Source organism: Musa acuminata, chromosome BXJ2-1 (assembly GCF_036884655.1).
Source record: "Musa acuminata AAA Group cultivar baxijiao chromosome BXJ2-1, Cavendish_Baxijiao_AAA, whole genome shotgun sequence".
NCBI lineage: Eukaryota > Viridiplantae > Streptophyta > Magnoliopsida > Zingiberales > Musaceae > Musa > Musa acuminata.
Window position 1 is genome coordinate 9,696,062 of NC_088338.1, and position 19,854 is coordinate 9,715,915.

General features: G+C 45.4%; 4 protein-coding genes and 1 long non-coding RNA gene across 6 annotated transcripts; 1 reads left to right on the forward strand and 4 right to left on the reverse strand.

The window, feature by feature from the left end:
- Window positions 1-570: 570 nt before the first annotated feature.
- Window positions 571-1,425, reverse strand: LOC135597957 (uncharacterized). The gene has a single exon (XM_065091470.1). It carries the CDS (start codon window positions 1,423-1,425, stop codon window positions 571-573), a length of 855 nt encoding a protein of 284 aa, XP_064947542.1.
- Window positions 1,426-8,520: 7,095 nt separating this feature from the next.
- On the forward strand, window positions 8,521-10,630 carry LOC135598853 (heavy metal-associated isoprenylated plant protein 37-like). Its single transcript, XM_065093253.1, has 3 exons — window positions 8,521-8,743; window positions 8,845-8,920; window positions 9,366-10,630. Exons 1-3 carry the CDS (start codon window positions 8,705-8,707, stop codon window positions 10,370-10,372), a joined length of 1,122 nt encoding a protein of 373 aa, XP_064949325.1. The 5' UTR covers window positions 8,521-8,704; the 3' UTR covers window positions 10,373-10,630.
- A 141-nt stretch (window positions 10,631-10,771) lies between these two features.
- LOC108951249 (uncharacterized) lies at window positions 10,772-13,686 on the reverse strand. 2 transcript variants are annotated; one of them, XR_001975609.2, is made up of 4 exons: window positions 12,903-13,686; window positions 12,097-12,744; window positions 11,197-12,017; window positions 10,772-11,018 (listed from the first exon to the last, which is right to left on the reverse strand). It is a non-coding gene; the product is annotated as an uncharacterized LOC108951249 (long non-coding RNA). The 2 variants fall into 2 exon arrangements; XR_010481729.1 differs by having other exon boundaries at window positions 11,197-12,744.
- Window positions 13,687-16,042: 2,356 nt separating this feature from the next.
- On the reverse strand, window positions 16,043-16,840 carry LOC135597958 (dehydration-responsive element-binding protein 2D-like). Its single transcript, XM_065091471.1, has one exon. It carries the CDS (start codon window positions 16,838-16,840, stop codon window positions 16,043-16,045), a length of 798 nt encoding a protein of 265 aa, XP_064947543.1.
- Window positions 16,841-18,919: 2,079 nt separating this feature from the next.
- LOC103990102 (uncharacterized) lies at window positions 18,920-19,646 on the reverse strand. The gene has a single exon (XM_009409139.3). The coding sequence runs from the start codon at window positions 19,572-19,574 to the stop codon at window positions 19,089-19,091; it is 486 nt and encodes a 161-aa protein (XP_009407414.2). The 5' UTR covers window positions 19,575-19,646; the 3' UTR covers window positions 18,920-19,088.
- Window positions 19,647-19,854: the final 208 nt, after the last annotated feature.

Sequence of the window (19,854 nt, forward strand, 5' to 3'; positions counted from 1 at the left end):
CAGTTTTTTCGTTTCCCGTGGGTCTTCCAGGGGCGCCTCGGTCCTGGCTCTCTTTCCCAATGAGACGGCGGTAAGGTAGCACCGCCTAGACTCTCGGGGGCTTCCCATGACTTCCCCGACTCCCGCACGAGTTGGGAACTTGATGGTTTGGTAGTAGGTTGAGACGACGGCCCTGACCTTGTTGAGGGTCGGTCGGCCGAGTATGGCATTGTAGGTGGTGGGAAGGTCGACCACCAAGAATGTGGTCATCACCGTTTTCGACCTCGACGGGGTCCCCAGAGTCAAGGGCAAAGTAACAGCTCCCAGGGGCGATATTGAATCTCCCGTGAAGCCGGTGAGTGTCGAGCACATCGGGCTTAAACTTTCTCTGGCCAAACCCAGCTTCTGGAAGGCGTCGAAGTTAAGTATATCGGCCGAGCTTCTTGTGTCGACCATGATCCTCCTCACTTGCGCGTTGGCTACCCTGGCCGATATTACTAAGGCGTCATCGTGATCGGGGCGCTCGGAAGCTCCGGTCAGGAAGGTAATCTCGGGCTCGGGCTCGCGTCCTGAGGTTTCGTCAGGAGCGGCTCAGGCATACGCCTTTCTGCCCGACATGGAGCCACCTCTAGACGTAGGGCCCCCGGCTATCACATCGACGTGCCGCTCGACGGGGCCCTCCGGTCGAGGTGATCGCTCCTTGTTCGGCCGGAGATATTGGCCGAGGTGTCCTCTGAGGATAAGCTCCTCGATTTGCCTCTTCAACTCGTAGCACTGTTCAGTGTCGTGCCCGTGCTGCCGATGGAATCGGCAATACCTTGAACGGTTCGCGAGCTCCCGCGGGTTCCTCATCGGGTGAGGGTCCTTGAGCAGCCCCTTCCCCTTCTCGTGCAGGAAAATTTCGGTTCGGGACGAATTCAAGGCGGGAAGAGGAGATCTTGATTCGGGTCTGTCAGTCCTCCGCCGGGAGGCGGGGGGTTTTAGCTGTCGGGGCGGCTCTGACTTGACCTTTTTGTGATCCTCCCGCTTCCCAACCATCCAAGTCTCCGCGGCGACGAATTGACTGGCACGCTGGAGCATTTCGGGGACCGCGACGGGGGCCCGCTCCACGAGCGACCAAAAGAACCTGGAGGGCCGCAAGCCTGTCATGAATGCCTGCATTAAGAGAGAGGGGTGAGTATCCGATAATCCGCGGATCTGCGTCGTAAAGCGGTTCACAAAATGGGAGAGGGGCTCGTCCTCCTTCTGGTTGAGCCCGAGGAGCAGCGCCATGGACGGCTTCGATCGGGCATAGGCCAAGAAGTTAAGCTCGAAATCCTTGGTGAGCTGATCGAAGGAGGCGACGGTCCCGGGCTTCAGGCCGCTGTACCATGCGCGGGCTGGCCCCCGCAGAGTCGTCGGGAATGCCCTGCACATCAAAGCGTTAGAAGTCCCGTACAGCGCCATCTAGGCGCGGAAAGCGGCCACGTGGTCCGCTGGGTCAGCGGCGCCGTCATACGCGTCTAGCAAGGGGAGGCGGAAGTGCGGCGGGATCGCCTGCTCTTGTATCTCGGGGGTGAACGGGGATCCTTGGTGTCCGTCCGCCCCGAGCTCCCCTTTTGACTTGCGGACTTCCTGTTGTACCTCGTCCAGTTTTTGACTGACGAGGCGCAGCTGAGCTCGCAAGGCATTCGTCGAGTCGGCGGTCGGAGCCTCGGGCTCGGGGCAGCTCACCGTGTCCTCCGCCTCCCGGCTCCCGGGCCGAGTTGCGGTGTTTCGGGGCGAGACAGGAAGCTCTGGAAGCGGCGCATGAGTCCGGACAGGGGGCTCCCGTTGCTGCGTAGGTCGGGTCGCAGGCGGAGGGGCTTGCGGGGAGACGATCGGGGCGATAGTCTGCACCATGCTTGTCAAGGCTCGGACCTGGTGGGCGAGGTCATGGAAGGCCTCGGGCGACACTTGCGACGGGCCGACGGGTGTATCGCCGGGAGGCGTCAAGCCTGGGTCATTGAACAGTTGCCAGTAGCGTTCTGACACCGCCGCGGGGCGTTCGTCGTGGGTTTCATTATGCGGGGAGCCCAGTAGTCGAGGGTCCGTCAAAGTGGATCTGCTGATCGCTTGACATTTGGATCGACCATTCCTCTAGCGCCAATCTGTTACGGTAAGTAACTTTTTCAATCGTGACATCGGGGTCGACGCGGCTGGTTCAGGGCTCCAAATGGCTGGGATCAGACGTGGCTCCTCTTGGGTGGTTGCGGTGGCTGCCACGAAGGCCGCTAGCCGGAAAGTTCCGTGGCGTCGGGCAGATTAAGTGGCGGTCGAGTACCTGCACACAGGTCGGGTCGGTTGCTCGGCCCGGCCCCTCCGACGATCAAGTCAGTGAAGCAGAAGGGAGTATTTTAGTGAAATTGTCCCCCCCCCTTTCCTGTTGGGAGCCAGGGGGTATTTATAAGTGGGTTTGATGTTATCTGACGTGCCACCCTATCGGGGCGGGGCTGTACCTCTGATGGCGTATGTCGTTGTGGTCGTTGCGTGGAAGGCCGAGCTGCCGTAGGGTATGGGGGGTGTTAGTCAGCGCCTTCCCCTGCCTTGACCGGCCACGAGGGGTCAGCCGAGGAGGTTGCTTGGGTATGGTGGGTGTAGGTGCGCGTCGTGTCGTCGTTAATGCTCGTTCAGGAGCCGTGTGCCGCACAGGGTGTCCGGCGTGGGGGTGCATTACGTCAAATCCGGGGTGTTATGTCAAATTAGTTTTTTTACCCCTATCAATAGTGACTTGTTTTTTATAACAGGTTTAACTTGAGAGAATATTTCCATAGCATTTTCCCCTTGTCCTCCTTGTGCTAATTGGGCTACCATATGTTGAGCCCTTATTGGAGGTTATATTGATTGTGCTATCATGCTATCTTCGTAAAGAGTATTTTGGGCAATGTTGGTCGTAGTGTCAACGTAGAGAGCGTGTCGGGCTGTGTCGACCATGCTATCTTCGTAGAGAATGTTTCGGGTCATGTCGATCATATTATTTTCATCAAAAGTATTTCAGGCCATGTCGGTTATATTATGGTCATAGAAAACACAATGAGTCACGTTAATCATGCTGTCATCATAGAAAGCACTTCGGGTCATGTTGGCCTATTATCATCATAGAAAGCGCTTGGGTCATGTCGGCCCAATGTCACCATGGAAAATATTTTTTTTTTTTTAGTAAGTTCCACGGAAAATACTTTGGGCTACGTAGAATGTGATGTTGTCATATAAAGCACTTCAAGAACCCCACTTGACCTTGGTCTTTATACAGATCAACCATCAAGCATGTACTCAAATTCACCTTAACCCTTAAGCAAGTGTCTGAGCCTCTCTTATGACTACATCATACTTTTTAAGCCCAAACTGAGTTAGGTTGATTCAGACATCATCACATACACTAGACACATCTTTTAAAGACGAAAGATTTGAAACATTATCTAATGAATTTTATTGTCTAAAATATTGATATTATTACTTCTGATTTTGGATATCTCATACATATGTCTAGGGTTCGGATCCAACTTAAGTCATACCTCTAAGCTTGCTAAAAGTCTCGTATCAAAAAAGTAGGGGATTTGACTTGTGACCTTAGTAAAACTATAACAAGATGTACCCAACAAAAAAGCAGAGATCGTATGCTTTTTTTCATACCCATTATAGGATAACGTTGGGGCTCGGAGATTTGGGTAATTGCTGAAATTGAAGTGGACAATTAATTCAAGAGTTTGTTATGTGAAATCTTAAGTCATCATTCAACAGTGAAGACATGTTGAACTATCAGGTGTGACAATCAACACGACGGCTCATGTTGATGTGGTGTCTTGTCAACATAAATAGGCATCCTTATCAGTGATCATTTGGCATCGGGCTCATGGGGTGATGTGTTTAAGTTGCCATCGTGTTACTCCCACTTATCATCTGCTCCCGTATTGTGTGATGCTTGGTGAGCAACTTAACCATGTTATCTTTCGATCATTGCCAAAAGATGTTTCATTGTCGGATTCAATTATATCATCTTCGTATGATATTTCATGATTAAATTCCTTGCATCATTATCGAGAGACACTTATGGTTTGCTCTGATCATGTCAACATCATATGATGCTTCATTGTCATATTAAATTTCATTATTATCGAATATTGCTACATGACTAATTCAATCATATCATTGTAATCCGATGCATTATGATTGGATTTAACCATATCATCATTAAGAGATACTTTATCGTTATATACTGCTTTATGATCGGATTCAGTTACATCATCGAGAGAGATAACTTTATCGTTATATTCAACTGATTTATCGTCGTTTGATGATTCATGATCAAATTTAATCATATCATTGACAAGGAGCACTTAATAGTCAAATTCGATCATATTATCATTGTATGAAGTTCTATTATTAAATTCAATCACATCATCATTGGGAGACACTTTATTATCATATTCAATCACATCATCATCATACGATGATTTATGATTGAATTCAATTGTATCATTGTCAAGAAACACTTGATAGCTATATTTGGTCGTATCATCATCATTATATATTGTTTTATGATTAGATTCAACTGCATCACCATTGATAGATAATTCGATTTATTTTATATTATCATCATAAAATACTTTATTATCAAATTTGATTGTAAGCGATGGATGTTTCATAGTACAACATCGTCATGATTAGATTTAGCTGCATTATTATTATGTGAGGAAGCTTCGAAAGACGTCCTTTCTCGTTACGTAGGTCACATCTGTAACCGGTCAATGCCACATTGAATACCGACTTGGTTAGTGGACACAACTGTTTAGATTCACTCGTGCAAATTGTCATGTTCTTTGTAGTTGTAATCATCACTCACAACTTATAAACATATTTAGTCTTACATTAGTCGAGGAATAAAAAAATCAACGCCTTATAAATGCTAAAGTTATCTTTACCATCAAAGTGGTATTCTCGAAAAATAAAATCACACAAGCTCATCCAAAATAGATAATTTCTCGTCATCATCAATGACAAATGATAAGCCTAAGTTGCCTTAGCTCCCTTACCAAAAATATTGATATCTCATGCTAAGAAATAATAGTATATAATGATGATGATGATGATGATAAAAGTGTTGATAATAGGAGATGAAGCAAGGAAAGCATATGGAAGATAAGAGCTGAACAAAAAGCATGCACGATATGTGGTCTACACTTCATATTTCAAAATCAGGTCGGGTTCCAATTCGATCGAGTTTAATTGTCGGGCTCGGGCCGGATTTGGATCAGGTTGGTTTGAGGGCTTTGAGTTCATAACTATTATGTCTACAAACAAGCAAGAGCTGCTTACTTGTCCTCTTCAAGATTGGACTATAAGACTTCCTGTAGATTGTGTTTCAACCTCCTTTAATGCCACCATCAATTTCTCTTAGCTTCTTGAAAAGACCGTTTGTTAACCTCTACAAAGAAGCATTCACTTCATGGCTGCTGTCACTGTGATATCAAACATCGGTGAATCCAAAGTAAGTGTAGAAACAGTACTCAAAAGATCATCTTAAACCATGGTGGATTTGAGATTCCATGTCTTGAGTCCTGTGAAGGACAACCAATATCCTACAAGGAGATGAAAGGAACATCGCAACTAAGCATTCATTACCACAGAGGTATCTGAAATAATATATATCCATCTCTCTCTCTTCATCGACTCTTTATTTTCTGATACATCCATCTGTTTGTCACTCTTCTCGTGGCCTTTGTTACGTGGGGAGGAACCATGTCTCTGCAAAATGATGTATCATCCTGTCTGTAAATTGATTTCTGATGCATGCATGGAGCACCATACTGAGGTGAAGAGCGGTGGAGATCCAGCTGATGATGCCAACCCCAGAGACTCGTGTCATCGGTGGGTGGCACATCACCATCACCGAATGGTCCACCGAAGAATCTATCACCTGTGCGAATGTCATGCAAGTGCCAAACTCGAGCAGGTCATGCATGAGCTGGAAGATGATCCTGCACGAAAACTCAACCCTTCCCTACCGCCGCGCGGTTGCTCTCGGTCGGTCCAGAGACGCGCGTCTGCTGCTGCTCTTGACGTGGGTCTCGATGCCATGTTCCTCTCATCATTCGAGAGAACATCCAGCTCGAGGAGCGTACGACCGACGTCGCGACATGGCAAGACCTGCAAGAACTCAAGTTCCAAAGGAAGTGCGTGCTCGATGTGATCTGCATGCGTCCGAGTCAAATCCCATTCGACCACGGTTTTAGCATCCCCAGCAAGTTCCATGCATCGATGATGGCAGAGCAAAACATACTAGGCATGGCATTTCGTGTCTACAGTCTTCAAACAAGCGGTGCGTGCTGTTCCTCTTCCTCCCTCTCGTTATTGCCCGACAAGAGGCATGATGTACCAGTAACCCGCCATGGTTATTTGATGAAGGTGTACGGGGTGACGCTGTTACGACCGCGGCTACAGTTTATGCACGAGATTGGACGTGCCATCGCAGTGAGAAAGAGAGCCAAAAACAGATCAAGGAGTAGAGAATTAAGGAACCGAGAAATACTTGTACAAATTATGATCACAGATTATTATTACTACGATAGACATATCATTCAAATTCATGCTATTACTTACTGTACACGCGGCGGGCACCGACATACGACACTGTTTGATGGATAGCACCAAATCATCGGTTGTCACCTGCAGTACCATCAACCTTCGGCGTCGCAATGAATTGGGACTGCGGAGGGTAATGGCATTTAGGGAGATCATTTAATGCGATCCAAGTAACAAGGACGGGCCAGCTGCAACACGCAATTATGCATCTACGGATCTCCATAAATCCCGACGAAGAGCAGCATCCTGAGACGCCACAAGCGATCAAGGAGTGTCCAATCATGCTTTCTATCAATCAATCAGCTGTCGATGGCCGTTCGGTAGGCCATCGGCATCATACATCAGTGCTCCAAGAACAGTGCAGCGCGGTGCAGCATCACAGTGACATTTCTAATCTTGCCTGCAGGATCTGGGAGAAGAACAAATGGCACACAGGGCAAGGACGTAAAGAATCGGAAGAGGTTTTGTTTTTCCTGCAGAGGTAGGGTGGAGGAGAGAGAGGGGGGGGGGGGGGGGAATTAAATGCAACAAGGAGCCGCACGCAGAGTAGCAGCTGGCGTGCAATGATGGCAGGAGGGTGAAAGGTCGAAGGCAGCGCGCGTTATTGCGGGCGGAAGAATGAATCGATGGAAGAAGAGACTCCTGACAGGGAGACGAGGAGGAGAAGCGAAGCCTCCTCGTTAATAGGATTATTAATGACTCTGGAGAATGGACGCCTTCCAAAGCTCATACTCATTCTCAACTGTATGTATACATTGATTGACGTTGGCGGATAGCTACAACGTCATGAGATTCCTACATATACAAGGAGAATTCTCAGGCCGTCGTAGCAGGCAGAAATGCTTGGTATATAACATATAAAGAAGGGGAGGAGGAAGAGAACAAAAAGTTCCTACAAACCCCACACCAATCAACTCTCTCGTGCTCGGTGGGGATATGTTATTAGTCCTTCCCCTTCATTACCTTCTTCTTGTTCTTGTGCCGGTCTGACCCGGTCAATGCAAACGTTACCTCGACTCAGAAACGGCTTTCCTGCCGGAGTCGTCCACGCGTTCTAACAGAGGAAGGATCTGAAAGAGAGGAGGAAGAGGACTTCTCGCCGACAAGGAGTGGGATTCGGTTTGGCTCCGGTTGGGTCCATTTAGATCCGCCTCAACACATGATGCCAAGGCTGGGCTGGTGGTGCCGTGGGGGAGGGGGGGACTGCCACATCCTTATCCTTTAAATTCCTCCTCTTTGTTGCCTATGGGTCAATTAATTATTGTATTACCTTCACAAATCCAATTTTCTTCTTGCTAAATCTAACTCGGAGGTTTTTAATTATTCGCACAAAACTTTCTCTATTTACATAGTTTTATTATATAATATAATAATATATTTAAAAAAGTAAATAGTAAATTATTCCTAGGAACCATGCTAAATTAGCATAATTGGTCAAACCATGGTGGTTTGACCAGGTACAATCATGTCCTATGGACAGGCCATATCATCATGCACACGTGTACGGTCAACGGTGGCCGAGGGATAACCATGCGGTTTAGCAAACTATTTAATAATATAAATAATTAAATAAATAAATGAATATGAACTATTATTATTCATTTTTCATTAATGTTCGTCAATTTATTTATTTATGAGGATGGGGGGAAAAGTGAAGGGAGCAAAAGAGGACAAAGGCTACGCGTACGAGTAGGGGCGGGCGGAAGGGAGTGGGGTCGGCTTCCTTATGTCACGTCGCTATGACTCCTTTTACTTGGACCGCTTCAAAAAAAAAAGAAAATAAAAATTAAGGTTAATTTTCGCTGCTGGATCCCAACGTCAAATCACATCACCCTCCTCCATCGCCCCTGCAAACTTTTGCTGTGGCCGTTGGATGGCTTTTCACGGCCAGATTGCTGAGGCAGGCAGGTTATATATATAGACAGGGTGAGATGCGAGAGGAGGCGGTGCACCACAGAGCATGTGTGTGTTTGATGGGAGGTTACCGAGGAAGGAAGGAGAAGGGAGTGAACATGTTGAAGGAGAAGCTGACAAGCTCTCAGTAGCAGTCGTGGTGGTGGTGGTGGCGGTGCCTTGAAGCTCTTTCTCGGTGCTCAGAGACTCTGTTTTCTGGACTGCAGCGGAAATGAATAAAAGCGAAGAATTCAAGCTCCTCAAAATCCAGGTACCATCTCTCTCTCTCTCTCTCTCACTCTCGTGATTGCTATAGGAAGGGGGAAGATGAGAAGCCAGCTGAGTGTTACCTTTGGCTGGTTGTTGTTGCAGACGGTGATCCTCAAAGTGCACATACATTGTGACGGATGCAAGCGGCAGGTGAAGAAGCTTCTTCAGAGAATTGAAGGTGACTTCTTCTTGTTTGTTGTGATTTCCGTTTGCTTTACTCCTGCTAGAAGAAACAACGTAGCGTGATGGTGGAGCTCGTGTTTCCTCTTTAAATCTGACAAGAACAGGGCATCAATGGGGTGTCCTCCATGTTGATGAAATTGCATCAAATGCTGCAAGAAAAAGACGTGCTTTGTTCATGCTGGTAGTTGACACATAAACTTGCTGTAATTTAGCGTGAAGAATATCCTGCTAAGAGTTGGTGATCTACAGATGCATACGCTATTCCCTTGAGACTTCTCTTTTGTATTTTTTTCACGACTGGTTTTTTCCAGTGGCATTTACAGTGATCTGAAAACAAAGAAGATGTGTTGTCATGTCTTGGTTGTCTCTCCAGGCCATGAGAACTCTCTCTTAGATCTGTTCCATCTGAATCATTTCACTCTATTTGCCTCTTGAACCAGGGGTTTACACTGTCAGCATAGATGCAGAGCATCAGAAGGTCACGGTCTCAGGGGATGTGGACTCCAATACCCTGATCAAGAAGCTGGCAAGATCAGGGAAGCACGCGGAGGTGTGGCCTCAGAAGACCAACAACCAAAGCAGCAAGCCCAACCAGCAACAACAACAAGGGAAAGATGGGAACAAGAACAACAAAGGCCAAGGCCAGGGTGGCCAAGCCAACCAAGCCCTCATACAAGGTCTTAGAGAATTCAAGAACCAGCACAACCGCATGGAGCCCTTGAGTTCGGATGACGAAGAATTCGATGATGATTTTGATGAGGAAGAAGATGATGAGCTTGGGTTTCTTGGTGAAAAGATGAAGCAACTTAACATATCAAAACAGGCAAACAATGCGGTGACCGCAGCAACAGCAGCTGGTGCCAAGAAAAATGGCGGCAACAACAACATCGGAGGAGGGAAGAAGGTCGGAGGAAATCCTAATCAAGCCATTGGCTTGAAAGGTCCAAATGGGTCAGAACCCAAAGGCTCGTATACTGCATCTGACAACAAGATGGTCAATGGTGCTCCCTTGTGTGGTGGTAATCAAAGTGCAGTTGCAGGCCCCCCACCACCAGGACTCGGTGGGAGTCATGGCTTGGGATTACATCAAGCTCAGCAACAGCCAGGGGCTACCTTCCCTGCAGGTTTCCCCGCAAATGGTAATGGTGGGTTTGGGGTGAGCCACCAGCAATCACCTCTGATGATGAACCTACAGGGACAGGGGTATCAGAACCAGACCCCATCCACGATGATGAACTTGAGGGGGATCAACCACAGCAGCAGCAACATGCTGATGAATGAGAGCAGGTACATGCAGCCCCAAGTGATGTACAATAGGTCACCTCAAATCCCTCCCTACACTGCCTACTACTATCCCTGCCCCTACTACCAGAGTCCCTATGTGAGCCACCACCACTCGGACACTGGTCTCAGCGATGAGAACACAAGTAGCTGCGTGGTAATGTAAGAGACTATTGTGTCTTAGAATCAGTAGGGGTGTGAGGGAATGTGATCGAAGTCTGCAGCATTTCCTGTGCATTTGGCTTTTTCTGTTGGTTAAGTTTGGTCTGAATGGCTTAAATGTTAGGGGGGTGTTTGATACTCATGGCAGCCCCAGAATATTTACTTCATGCAGTTATTGATGCAATGCCATCCTGTCCTGTCTCCTGTCTCTGTATTAATGCTGACTACTATGTTTAATTTATGGGGTCTGGAGTTTTGTGCTTGTGGGAGTCGAGGAACTGTGTCATGCCCATTCGACATGCATTTTGAATTGATTGTTCACTGGAAGAGGGGAGTCAAACTTGGGTTTACTCCCAGGCTTTGTCCCATGCCTTTTAGTACAAGGGATATGATGACAGGTGGGAGGTGGGGATTTCAACAGCTCATGTGACTGTGTTGTTAGCTAAGAACATGATTAGTATTAGTGGATAAGCTAGTGAACCATGAATTGAAGTATTAGATAGAGGAAGAGAGAAGGAATGTGCATACCTGGATTGTTACAGTTGATCTTTTGTATGGCATTGCATCAGCTCACAAGCATATCAGATACTGGCTTTGCTAATTTCTTGGCTCCACATTCTCTCTATTCTCATCAAGGAAAAGCTGACTTCCTAAACCAAGGATGACAGTAAAAAAAGTGAAGACTGTAAGCATTTTTGTTCTGATCATAATCTCTCACAAGCAAGACAATCATCTAAGGGAAACCAGAAAAAAAAAAATGTCAGTGGATGAGAATAAACTAACTTTTGTCTTTTGTTTTACTGGCAGAATAATGCAGTCAGCAGTTACCTCTGAAGATGTTTTCTCCTCTCAACTGAAGTTGAGAGATTCTCCACACCACAACTTCTTCTGTAGTGTTGTGCTAAAAGAAGGATTAGAGTAACTTATCACTGATCACCAAAACCAAACTCTTCATTCTGCTTCTCAGACAGCTTTCTGGAATGTGTTAGCAAAGCATGCTCATGATGCGTCGGTGGCATTATTATGACAGGGCAGATGCATACAAGCTTTTCTGTAAAAAGATGCAGCTCCATAAAGCTAAGTCTACGACAAACACAAGAAAGTGTTTAGGTGAAAGTAGTTCTGTGGGATAAAAGCATGACATAACCCACTGAAGAAAGAGGAGTAATGGAAATGTACTTTTGCATAAAGATGATGAATGCTTCGGCTTTTCTCAGTCAACAAGTTTCACAGACAAAGAAAGGTTGCCTAGCATCAACCCTTTTGAGAAAAGCCACCCCGAGGAAGACATACAAAGACTAAACACCAGCAACCATGTGACTCTCACAATTTGCACTTGCTGATGGGAAAGGCAACCGAGAAGACTAGGAAGAGATGACAGAGACATGGAGACCAGAACAAGGAGCAGGCCATCTAAAGGCAGTAAGCTTACCGATAAAAGCTACAAGTCCAAAGCACTACCAACCACAAACACTCTTTGCTTGCTTCACAGCTTTTGGTACAAGTGACTATGATGCAAAGTGTTAACAACTTAGGATCCTTTCTTTTGGTGTTGCATTTTTTTTGTTCTTCTTCTTTTTCTTCTTCTTCTTCTTCATCATGTATTCCGGTGATTATGTTCAGTGAGAAACAAGGAGATCAGAGAAAGTCTGCAGCAGCAACAAAAACAAGTCCAGAAACCTTAGAACAATGCAAAAAATATTAGCATGAAACAAGTCATGAACATACAGTACTATGTTAATCATTCTTAAACTAGGGTAGCAGAAACAGAAACGAAGCCAGAAGAGCCATCGGCTGTGGTCTCAAAGGTCTTGGAACAGAAACACATTTGAAGCAGCAGTGGAGTTGGTGTGTCCGCAACCTTTTTGACTTGCGTGCACTCTGCACCATGGAGCATGGTACCTGGAGCACGCGGGCTGCTCTGGGGAGGCCCTCCTCACTTCTGCCGTACACACCATGTAAAGGTAGAAACTGCGACAGCAGCATGTGCTAAGGATATAATAATATTACATGGTGTTGGTGTTTCATTAGGTTGATTTGAAGGCTCTCACCAGTCCACGAAGAGAACAGTGACAATGCAATTGTTCTCTTGGAATGAGCCACCAAGTCAACAGTTGGTCAGATGCAGGTCAGGAAGACTTCACACTCTGTGAGAACCTCCTAACAAATTGTTTCAACATATCAAGACAAGAGTAGGGAAATGATACGACTTTGCAGTGTTCCAGCTGACCGCATGTGTGCTTCGCAGTCCACAACATGAGAATGATATGCATCAAACAACAATCAGCGACAAGAGAACTAAAGAACACTTTTTCATTTTGAAATGGCCATGGAAAACATATGGCATGTCTGATCATCCAAATTGTGTAGCCCTTCCTGTAAGAAAGAGATGGAAATTAGCGTTTTGGTATTAAAAGTCTTGTCTTGGTATTAAACATTTGTATTATCTATCAAATATGCCCTTAGGACTGAAAACAAAGATGTAACACATAGTTGTCTTATCAGCCACAAAAAACAGTAATAAAGATACTAACCACCTATTCTTTGAATGCCATCAATCTTTGAAGTTTGAAGAGTATTAGGATACATCACTTGAAGTTTATGTGGCTGGATGGGAGGATACTGGTCATCTGCAGGAAATCAGACATGGCTGGCCCATTACACATTGTCATTTGGAAAGAAAGAATCACTGATGGAGTGAAGTGGCTTCCACCAGTCAGAACTGAAAGTCTGCAACATTTATGGATCCATTCTGGTGCTCGAGAGATCATCAACTACATCAATGACAACTGTTCTACCCCTTGGCATCTGCAGCACATTTTTGAGACATTTCTTCCTTGAAAACTACTTGTCACTTGAAATTTAGTTACATCCAAAGGGACTGTAGGCAGCAATTATCAGGTGGAATCCAGAACTTCTTCCTCATCTACTTGGTGGCTTGATGGTCTTTCTACCCAGTGGGGGTGGTCTAAAAGTTGGGGCATATTACTGTGGATGAACATATTCCTGATGTTAATTGACTGCTCTATCACACTGCTATCAACAAATCCTTGGATCATCAGTGTTGGAACATTCTACTTCATATACACAAATTTATAAGTGATAAGGCCTTCATTATTAGAGATTATGGTGATTGTAAGAATCTTCAGTCTTCTCAACGTTTTCATATATCTTTATTGTCTCAAGTCATCAGTTGACCAAAAATTGGCATATGTTGTCAATCAACTATACACACAAGCACATAGGAACAACTCCATGAATCACCAAACTCCAACTCGATGCAGAAAAAGATGCGTTGTTCTCCACCCACTGGTGAACCTTTTCGCCTGCCTCCCCACATCACCCCCAGACAAACCCCCGACTGCTCCGCAGACCAAACCCCCATTGCCTCCCTCATGGGTGAGTCTCTTTTGCAGAGGCCAAGTTGCTTAAGATCCAAAATCAATCCTCCCTACGCCTGAAATTGGATCATACTAAGGTGAGTTGGGCTCGAAATGATTGGCAACCCAACTTATATGATAAGTTTTGAAGTAAGAGTCCTCTGTTGGATTTCCTCCCCAAACTGTGGGGACTTCAGTTGCAACATTATCGATTTAGCAGTTGGGTGGTTCGAAGACCAACCCCACTATCGAACTCAAATTGAGTCACCCGACTGGGCCCCATCACATAACCTCCTTCCATGGGATAGCGTCATTTAATGAGTTTAGTGACCATTTGATATCATCTCTTGTTCCCACTGTTAAAGGATATAGTACCAATGTCTCTTTTACAGGTTCGAAGCCATGGGGCCAGATCTGGGTGACACCAAGGTGTTGCTAACTAGCCCTAAAGCCTCATCCCCATCAAAATTGATGACACCTTCCCTCTTCCCCTTAATGCCAGGGAGAGAAAGAAAGCAAGGATCAGAACTGGAAGGCAGTTCTCTTCCCTTTGAGGCAAGCTTCCACCTCAAGGATGGGTGATACAAGGAAGTCTAATTTTACACCAACACACAGAACCTTTAAGTTAGATGTCATCATACTGCTTGAAATACACTTACAGGAACAATAATCTATTGCTTTTCTACACAAGTTGGGAAGATGATGATGGATCAGGGTATTCTCTGTTGGTGAGAACAGATCTGGCGGGATCATTGGAGCATAGAACCCTCTCTCCCTCAAAGCATCTGAGGTCTTCACCATCGGACAAGCAATAAATTTAATCTTGGAGATTAAAAGGTACAGTAATCCAAGACATTTAATGAGCTCATCAGTCATCACCAAAAACCTCCTATTACCATGCACACCAAAGTAAGCTTATTGTCTCAGAAATCAACACAAATGGTTATATTACCATGACCATCATCAGATATATTTCTGCAATTTCGTCCCACAAAAGTAAACACAGATCTCATATCTCAACTACAGGTCAAACAGAGTGAAGAAAGGAGACTGATCTGAGCTTCGGGTGAACAAATGATCCAGACAGAAAAATAATATTACAAGCCTGCAGAAAACCAATCTATTACCAACTTTACAAGGACAACATGGTAGAAGCATTTACCTGTTCCACATATGAAGTGGATTCTCTCTCTAGTATTTTTCCAAACAATCTTTGAGATCAATCTCATACAAGAGTTTTCGCGTCTTACCATAATCTTTCTTATGGTGTCCCTAAATACAAATTAATGCAAGTCCCTAGGACTAAATACTACAACTAACTGCATTATCTGATGCATTGGACTAATGATAGAATCATGTTTGGACTAATAATTTGTTTTTACTAGGGTTTATATGGAACCCATAAGTCTGATGTCTCTAAATGATAATGAATTGGCTGAAACCATGAACCTGAATCGAGTCAGAATGAAAGATTGCAACAAGATGATCAACTTTATGTGGTCGGGCCTGAGAGTTTGACCTTCTGCTCTAACCAATAAGCCTCAGGATTGAACCCAATTCTTAACCTATAGCATGTAAAAGGAGACCACAGAGAAAGTCCAATTCTTTCAGACCGAGTCTTATTATGTCACTGTTGCCCATGTGAAAAGTATTCTGCCGATATGGTGGTCACTTGTTGACTAGAACAGCTGCAAATGTAAAAAGGTAGGGGCCACCTACATTAAAGAATTAATAAGCCTGGTGGAAACTGACAAAAATTAGGTTTCAGCACCAACTTGGACTGTACAACCTCTGAGCTAAGAAGATACCTCAATTGTACTGTTTAATCTCCAAGATATCTTTCATGTTATCCACCGCTTGAAGCAACTTAGCCCAAAGCAGGACACAGAATGATACATAATCTATGCCTAAATAGACAAAATAACACAAAGGGTGAACACAGGTAACTTCAAATAAGTGCATGACAGCTTAACATATTCCAGCATATCAAGACTCGTGGAGGGTGCAGTACATCTAATTCAGAAGGTCCATCACATGATATAACATACTTTTTGACTTCCTCTCTCACTTTGCAACGCAACCACCTCCTCCCAACAAATCAAAACAAAATAAAATCATCTCACGTACTACTTACTATATATCTCCCAATTAATATAATTTTTCCGCCCTTTTAAGGCTGCAAAAATAGGGCAAGCGACCAAAACCTCCACAGTATGTATCTTACTCACCAAAAAGGCATGAAAAGATGATGTTTAATATTATTTCTATGCTCGTTTAAGCTGCAAAAATGGGGCTTAGATCTCGATGAAGGAGAAATCTCTACCGTCCAATGGCTGATCCCAGAGCAAGAGATCATCCAAGCCGAAGTCGTCGCCGACCTCGCCCACGAAGAACGGCGCATCCCCGTCGAGGCCGACGAAGTCCACCTCCGCTGGTACCTCTGCGAAGAGTTCTGCGATGGACCTCTCCTCCTCCTCCGTCTCCTGCGCCGCCGGCGGGGCGAGAAGAGAGGAAGAAGACGGGGCGGAGGCCCAGGAGGAAGCGGAGTCCTCTGCGGCGGAGGCAGGAGCGGGAGCGGGAGCGGGGCGCCGGAGGCAGCGCTTCTCCTCCTCGAGCCGGGACGCGGCCGCACGGTACGCGGCGGCCGCCTCCTCCGCGGTGGCGAAGGTGCCGAGCCAGAGGCGGGCGCCGCGGATGGGGTCCCGGATCTCGGCCGCCCACTTCCCCCATCGCCGCTGCCGGACGCCCTTGTATCTGCCAGCCGCGGCGGGCGATGGCGCGGCCAGTCTCGTCACCGCCTCCTTCTTCTTCCTCTCCGGATCCGCCAGGGTTTTAAGGGTTTTACCGATCGGGTCCACGTGGATCTCGCAGACCACTCGCTTGCTCTTGTCGATCAAAGCCTCGTCGCCGTCGTCACTGTCGGTGGCGTCAGGATCGGTGAAGAAGACCCTGATCCTCTTCACCGGACTCGATCCGACCGCCTTCGATCCATCCAACTTCCCCCTGCTCCTCCTCTTCATCATCATCGGTGGTTTCAAATCTCTAATCGAGCCCAAACAATCTAGTTTCTTCATCTTCCTCTTCCTTCGCATCCTGTATCGGCTCCAGAGCTGTTGAGTCCGCGGCCCGATCATCTGAGATCTCTCTCGAACTCCAAAAATTCCGGGAAAAATTGCAGAGAAAACAACAAAAATACGAAAAGAAAGGCCAAAAACAGATCCTCGTATCCGTCGAGTGAGGGTTCCTCCTCTAATTAGGAGCAAGAAACTGAAGAAGTACCGTTCGATGTGGAGAAACCCAATCGACTTCACTCCAAAACCACCTCTGCAACACGAACAATTCGATCAATATAGCAAACAAGCGCATCGAATTGGTCTTCTTCCGTGTCATGAACTCGAGAGCAGAGGCACAGAAGGGACGGATGTCGTGGGCAGCGCTTGTAGACATAAATCTCTCCTTTCCCTTTGGTTTGGGAGCGAGCGAGCGAGCGAGCGAGGGAGCTGAGATGTAGAGGCGTTTATAGTGCGACAGCAGTAGCAGCGGTTAGTAGTGGGAGAGTGAAGGGGATGAGATGGATTACAATTCTATGGTTCTGATTCATCTTGATTTTTTTTCTTTTTATTATTTCCGTTAACAAATAATATCGATATGCTATATTAAATAAGGAGCGTCCATCTGAATCCTCCACTAATATTGATGCAATATTGGATGAAATTAAATAAGTAATATCTTGAAAAATATGACAAGATTTATCGTTGGAAAGGGAGAGAATAAAACGAATTGATTCTTTAATAAAATATTATTAATATCTTGATCATATCAGTCGAGATGAAAATATTAAGCTCATGAGGTGTTATCGATACGTAGATCGAGGTTAAAAAAAAATTCTCTAATTCGATCTCTCTTATATCTAAATTAATAATTTAATTTTTAACATAATTTTCTCTTTCCATTTTTTTCATGGAGCAACAAAAAAGAGATAGACCTATAATCTTGATAGTCTACCTTCTTCTTCTTATCGAGATGTCATGTGTCAAATAACGATAAGGAAATAAAAATACTAAACATAAGAAAATGACACTGTCAATATTTCTTTATTCATTTTTTTTCATATTTAATCGATGAATTGACATCAATGTTATCGTTCGTCGGCTTTGTGAAAAGCTCCATGTCGAAGTTGTCGGAGAGGCATGATTCATCCTCCACACCAACCCAACTTATTCCACCTTCTCACGTTAGGCACGAGTCGCGTTTGCTCTCGTCGGTCCCAGCAATCTTTAGGAGCACTATCTATCAATGTTTATATCTCCACCCCTTTTTGAAACCCAAGTTTTGCAAATTAGGATTCAACACGTTTTGATGGTGTTAGTGTTTGATGTCGGTGACATATTTAGAGTGGCAGTTCTAATTATCTCTAACTACAAGTTAGATTTGATGCAGTCAATTTGACATTGTATGTACTTTCGATCGGTATTGTATTCATTTTTGATGCAGTCCTTTTGACATTTAAATTAGATTTTTGCGATATAGTTGGAAAAGAGAAGGATAAAACCTCGATAATTATGTTTTATTATCCCTAACAGCAAGCAAGGTTAAAAAAAAATATACATAATAAATACATATTTAAAGATATTTTCTATCCGACTTTATTAAACATAGAAAAATATTTTCCATATCATATGGTACAAATTCATCAAAATCATTGAAAAAATATTTTGAACTTTGGGTCATATAACCATAAATAATGTTCCGTTGACAATGATCAACTCAATTAAAAACTCATTAGGTAACAATCTAACTTGCCGTATAAATTTGTCTGTAAGATGGTTTTCTACTAAATTATATTACAAGTCAAACAATTAGGAGAGAAGACATGCACACTTCATAGCTTAAAAAATATAATACAAATCCTGTGGGCTCAATATAACTTATAGAATCAACCTACTCTACGTGACGTCTGTCGTGATGTTATGCACCGTATGATCTCTATATTTTTTGACGACAACATTTCCTACGTTATAAAATACTCGAGCGTGTATCAAACGCATGCGATGATGAAGCAATCCAATGCACACATACGATGTCTGATGGCATAACATATTTGACGCGTTCAATTATAATAGCATAGTAGTTTATATGTAGGAATACTTGCCACATTATACGGAGACATATGCCAAAATACTTTTGATTTTTTTGTATTTCTTAATTAGTTATATCAATTTATGGCGACTGTCAGTGCAATATAACGGTTTCCACATGTAACGTACATTATAACGGCCGGTGCTCCGTAAAGCGAAGGTTTCCTTTCCTTGACTATTTCGATATGTACGTATATACAAATCAGACAATCCAGATGTCATCTCTGGCGTAATCGAACGGCCCACCGTCGTCCACCTCATCATCCGCCTCCTCAAACCGGACGAACCCGAAGCCCAACCCATCATAACCGTACCCGGACATCCCATCATCGTCGCCGAGCCACATCGCCGCGGCTCTCTCCGCCTCTACGCCGCCCCCGCGCTCCTCCTCAGCCGCCGGCGGTATCCCCAACTCGTCGTCGGAAGCCTCCAAGAGGTACCCCAGCTCCGGCAACGGCGAGGGGGAGGAGGAGGAGGGGGCTGCGAGGGCGATCTCCCGCTCCAGGCTCCTCATCACGGTGGCGAGTTCCTCGGGGACGTCGAAGGGGGCCTCCCGGCCGCCCACGTCGTCTTCTTGGTCGCCGTCATCGAAGATTCCGAGGAGTATGTCCGCGTGGAAGCGCTTCGCCTCGGGCGATGACGGCGAATTGCAAGATTCCTCCTCTTCTCGGCTTCGCTTGTGCTCCATGGGCGCGTAATTGTACCAAATGACTGAGTTGAGAGAGTGAGAGAGAAGAAGAATGGAGTTACTTGGGGAAGAGACGCGGGTGGGGGAGTGGGTATTTATGCGTGGAGACGAGGGTTTGTTCAATGTGATCGGCGACCACGTCACCGCCCCTCGACTTTCTATTACGTGGTCAACGTTGCGTTTTCCATGAGGTATTTTTCTGGGCGCCGATGTTTTCGCCAGCTACGTCGCGGCCAAGCAACCAGATACGATTCCACGCGCGAGGCGCCCACGTCGGCAC

Bases quoted from the DNA above. Each gene is read 5' to 3' on its own strand.
- LOC135597957 (XM_065091470.1), bottom strand. From the start codon at position 1,425: ATGGCGCTGTACGGGACTTCTAACGCTTTGATGTGCAGGGCATTCCCG.
- LOC135598853 (XM_065093253.1), top strand. From the start codon at position 8,705: ATGAATAAAAGCGAAGAATTCAAGCTCCTCAAAATCCAG. The intron at 8,744-8,844 runs GTACCATCTCTC...TTGTTGTTGCAG, and splicing joins TCAAGCTCCTCAAAATCCAG to ACGGTGATCCTCAAAGTGCA. The intron at 8,921-9,365 runs GTGACTTCTTCT...CTCTTGAACCAG, and splicing joins GCTTCTTCAGAGAATTGAAG to GGGTTTACACTGTCAGCATA.
- LOC135597958 (XM_065091471.1), bottom strand. From the start codon at position 16,840: ATGCGAAGGAAGAGGAAGATGAAGAAACTAGATTGTTTGGGCTCGATT.
- LOC103990102 (XM_009409139.3), bottom strand. From the start codon at position 19,574: ATGGAGCACAAGCGAAGCCGAGAAGAGGAGGAATCTTGCAATTCGCCG.